The sequence below is a fragment of the Pediculus humanus genome, genomic scaffold, assembly GCF_000006295.1.
Source record: "Pediculus humanus corporis 1103172107709 genomic scaffold, whole genome shotgun sequence".
Classification (NCBI taxonomy): domain Eukaryota; kingdom Metazoa; phylum Arthropoda; class Insecta; order Psocodea; family Pediculidae; genus Pediculus; species Pediculus humanus.
This window is the reverse complement of record NW_002987313.1, coordinates 36,495-41,028: the sequence shown is the minus strand read 5'-3', so window position 1 is coordinate 41,028 and position 4,534 is coordinate 36,495. Positions and strand designations below refer to the sequence as shown.

Sequence of the window (4,534 nt, the reverse complement as noted above, 5' to 3'; positions counted from 1 at the left end):
AAAAATAATAAGGCGTTTCAAAAATATATATTAAATGAAAATATTAGATAAGCATTATTTGGTTTATATTTGTTAACTGAATCATTTCAAAAAAAAAAAAGAAAAAATCAAACTCAAAGTAAAATTTTAAATAAAGTAAAAAAAAAAATAAATTTTTTCTCACAGTATGTCCATTGACAGTTTGAGCATTTTCTATTGTTACACTTAAAACTTGTGTGTCATCTAAAAAAACTTTTGTTGGAATTTTTTTATCAAACACAGCCATTAGTGAAAATGTTAAATTATTTTCATTTCAAAATTATATTTGAAAAATTTCATTTTAAAGTTTAATAACAAGCAAACTACTTTAATCAATTATCAAAAAAAAAAAAAAAAAATTACAACAACACTGCCCTCTAGATTTTTTTTTAGATAACGTAGGCACAAAGAGCGCTTACGCCATTAAATTTTAAAGTTGGCAAAATCGCGGAATCGATAATTCAAAAATATAAAAAATTTATTAAAATCACAAAACTATGGCTAAAAGTTTAGAAACTATTTGGAAAAACGCAGCCGTAGATCTTCCCGAGTCCGTTTGTCAATCTTGGTGGAAATTTATATCTGAAAAATACGAAGAAGAAGGAAGAAAAACTCATAATCACGAATATTTATTGGAAAAATGTAAAGAACTTGATGATTTTTCATCCCTTATAAAAAATATAAAGGCTTTTACCATAGCACTCTTTTTTCAATAGTAAGTAATTAAACATTTAAAACTAATTTTATATCGCAAAATTTAAATAAAAATACAAAATAGTAATAATAATAATAGTAATAATATACGTACGTAATATTAACGAACGATATTATATTAATTTAGCTTAGAATACAGTCCAACAGATGATGATGAATGTAATGAAAAAAATGTTCAGAGTTTTATAAAATTTGCCAATGAAGCTGGAATAAATAAAGTAAGTGTTGAGTTTTTTTTCTATTTACGTCATTTTTTTTCTTTATTAAAAAGAAATTAATAATTCGTTTTTTCTTTCAGGATTCCAATCTTTTTAAAGAAGTTATTTATCTTTTGGAAGGTTCTTCTAGTCATTCAACAGAAGAGCATAAAATGGCGGGTGCTTACGGAGATACTGATTTGCATTACTTTTTAGATTTAGATATGATTACTTTAGGAAGTTCAAATAATCGTTACGTACAGTATACTAAAGATATACAAAGTGAATATTCAACACTCGATAGTGAAACTTATAAAATTTTACGAAAAAAGGTAATGCTAAATGGTATACACCTACCTCCTAAGAAGTTTTTTCCTTTTTTTATAACGTTAATTATTTTATGCGTTTCAGGTACTTCAAAGCTTTTTATTAATACCTAATATTTTCGCTACAAAAAGATTTCGAGACAAATACGAAGCACAAGCACGAAAAAATATTCAAGATGAAATAAAAGGATTGAGCTAAAATTTTTATTAAAAAAAAAAAGAAAAAAATTTTTCCCGTTTATACACGCCTTTATAAAAATAAAACCGCCTAAAATAGTATAAAATAATAAAATGGATGCTATTAATAATAAAAAATTAATTACAGTAATTAAACACCACGCCTTATAAATATAATTTTTATTATTCACTTTTTATTAAAATTTAACTTTGATGTATGTTATATTTTTTTTTTTTTTTAATAATAATAACAAAACTTTTTAAAACGTCACAAAAAATTAAACGTTTAATTAAAAATAAATTTTTTTTTTATTTATAATTTATATTATATTATAACAAAAGGTTAATTTATTTATATTTATATAATTTATACTTTAAAAAAATAATTTATTTATACATATATATATATATATATTTAAAACTCAACAGTAATTTTTTTGTAATATTTTTAAACTTTTATCAAGTTTCATTTTGATTTCTTTTTTTATTTAAAACAAATTAAAATAATTAATTGAAATATAAACAAAATATTCACAAAAACAAATTTAAACATATTTAATGTTTTTCTTTTTAATTTAAAAATATTTTATTAATTTGTATGCGAAATGTTAAAGTTTTTTTTTTTATAAACTTTGTGAAATTTACAACAATATTTAAAAAATAAATAGGTTATTAATTTTTTTTTTTTTCGGTTGTAGATACATGTTTTAAATAAAAATTTAGAAAATAATTTTTAATCCCCTCTTTTTTTTTTCAATCATTCTTTATAAATGCCAAAAACAACAGCTTGAGCCATGAAACTGTATGTATCCACCGTATAACATGCATAACCGTCAAAATTTTCACACCATAAAAATCCAATTTGAGTTTCTATACCTTGATTTTGTTTTTCAATTATTCGTACTTGACATATAAAACGATACCTGAAAAAAAACAAAATTTTAACTCGTTCGACATCTTTTATCGTATTATTTAAAAAATTAATCTACCTATCGAATGATAATTGTTTAACAGCTCTTCTTATATAATACGATATTCTTTTACATGCATTTTGACATTCTTTTTCGTTATAGGAAAATTCGCTGCAATGTTTATCCATAAATTCTTTAAGTAATTGATAAACGACATCGACATCGAATTTTTTTTTCGGTTCCATACGATAGGTAGGAGCCATGAAAAGTGCCTGAAATCAATCAATGTTAGGTATTGAGTCTTTCCCCCCCAAAAAAAAAATTAAAAAATTTATTTATACCTTATTAAAAGTTTTTTCGGTGAGTTGTTCAATGACATTATTCGATTTCGTTAGAGTTTGTTGTCCTTCTTCTGATAATATTATATCGACGACGTCAATTTTAGAAAATCCACGTTTTCCCATTTTTTTTTCCGCTTCAACATAATCATCATCGTTTCCGTTCATTTTCACATCAACGTTGGGAAAATTTAAAAAAAAAAAAACGTCGAATTCAGAAGAAATAAAAATTTTTTAATTAATAAAAAAAATAAGAACTAATCGATTAAAATGCGAATTTTAAACATGGTGGTCATGACAACCACGTTAAAATTTTCCTCTTTTTTATTTTCCAATAATTTTTTTTTTGCTGCAACGTTAAACAAATTAATAAATTAATGATTTATTAAACAATAATAATTATTATTTAAAATTAAAACGTTTATTAATTTTTATTTAAACAAAAAAAAACAAAACAAAACAAATTTTGAGAGGAAATAAAAATATTTTCGATTGATGATAATAATATTCAATTTTTTTTTAATAAAATATATTATTATTATTATTTTTAACGCAAAACATGTTGAAAATAAATTTTAAATTTAAATAAATAAATAAATAATTTACAAGATAAATAATAAACATAATTTTTATGTACAATAATTATTAAAAAAAAAAAAAATTGTTATCTCCAATCAAAAAAACCGTTAAAAAATGCGGTTGGTCGATCGACGTTTTGTTTATGTTTTTAAAAATCTTGTTTGAAAATACAAAAATTTACATAAAATATTTAAAAAAAATTATTTAATTATTATTTTCTTATTAATAATTAATAAATCAGCGACGAAAATTAATGAAGGAAATAAAAAATTAAAAAAAAAAAAACATTGTGAAAAATTCAATTTAGTTGGTTCTTGTTGTTGTTTTTGTTCTTGTTTTATTATTATTATTATTATTTAAATAAATAAATAAAGTTAAGGATCGTCCTAAAAAAAAAAGTATTGTTAAACATTCTTATTAAAAAAAAAAAAAATTTGTAAAAAAAATGGCGAAGAATATAAAAAAATATTCAATACAATGAAATTTTTTTGTTTATTTAATTCGAAACAATCGTCAGTTATTTTTTTTTTTTTAATTGAAATATTAAATTTACCAACAAAAAAAAAAAAATTTGTTAATCCAATACCTCGTTTAAACAATTAATAAATGTGTCGTTATTTTGTTTAAAAAAAAAATAATAATAATAATAATGGGTACACTTTTCATTTTTGACCCACAAAAACAAAAAAAAAAAAAAAATTTAAATACCTGCGTGATAAATTTTAAAATTTTTTTTTAAAAGAATATTATTTAGCACCTGTACTATATAACGTACCGTACCTGTATTGCAGTTTAATATTATTAATTTAATACCTGTACCTTATACCTATAATATTACATTTAAATTCAACGTATTCGCTTTAAAAAAAAAAAAAAAAATTATTACTTTTGGTTAGGATTTTATATTAAAATTTGGCGTCTCTATAAAAAGGCGCCCGACGTTTTTTAATAATAATAATAATAATAATAATAATAATAATAATAATAATAATAATAATTTTTCTCCTTCTTTTTAAAGAATTTTTATTATTTTTTTCCCAGTAAAATTATTAACGCTTTTAAAGGTTTACATGAAGATAATTTTAAAAAAGGTAACAAACACATGGAAACACATGGAAATTGTTGTTGTGTTTGTTTGTACAAAAAAAAAAAAAAACTTAAAATTGTTTTTATATGTATAAAAAAAAAAAAAATTATTCGTGACTCAAAATGTGAGAATGTAATTTCAAAATGTAATAATAAAAATATATAAAAAAATATAAAAGAAAAGGTGT

General features: G+C 20.9%; 3 protein-coding genes across 3 annotated transcripts in view; 1 reads left to right on the top strand and 2 right to left on the bottom strand.

Moving 5' to 3' along the window:
• Positions 1–265, bottom strand: part of Phum_PHUM309530 (px serine/threonine kinase, putative) — a gene marked incomplete at both ends in the record, with an annotated part of 2,519 nt that extends 2,254 nt beyond the window's left edge. Inside the window, one exon of the mRNA XM_002427278.1 lies at positions 164–265. Within this exon, the coding sequence (XP_002427323.1) occupies positions 164–265 (102 nt within the window). The remainder of the gene's footprint in view (positions 1–163) is intronic.
• Positions 266–515: 250 nt separating this feature from the next.
• Positions 516–1,454, top strand: Phum_PHUM309520 (uncharacterized protein; the record flags this gene model as incomplete). Its single annotated transcript, XM_002427277.1, has 4 exons — positions 516–733; positions 860–950; positions 1,031–1,261; positions 1,341–1,454. 4 exons carry the CDS (start codon positions 516–518, stop codon positions 1,452–1,454), a joined length of 654 nt encoding a protein of 217 aa, XP_002427322.1.
• Positions 1,455–2,189: 735 nt separating this feature from the next.
• Positions 2,190–2,849, bottom strand: Phum_PHUM309510 (T complex testis-specific protein, putative; the record flags this gene model as incomplete). The annotated part of the gene is made up of 3 exons (XM_002427276.1): positions 2,190–2,355; positions 2,422–2,615; positions 2,721–2,849. 3 exons carry the CDS (start codon positions 2,847–2,849, stop codon positions 2,190–2,192), a joined length of 489 nt encoding a protein of 162 aa, XP_002427321.1.
• Between the last annotated feature and the right edge of the window lie 1,685 nt (positions 2,850–4,534).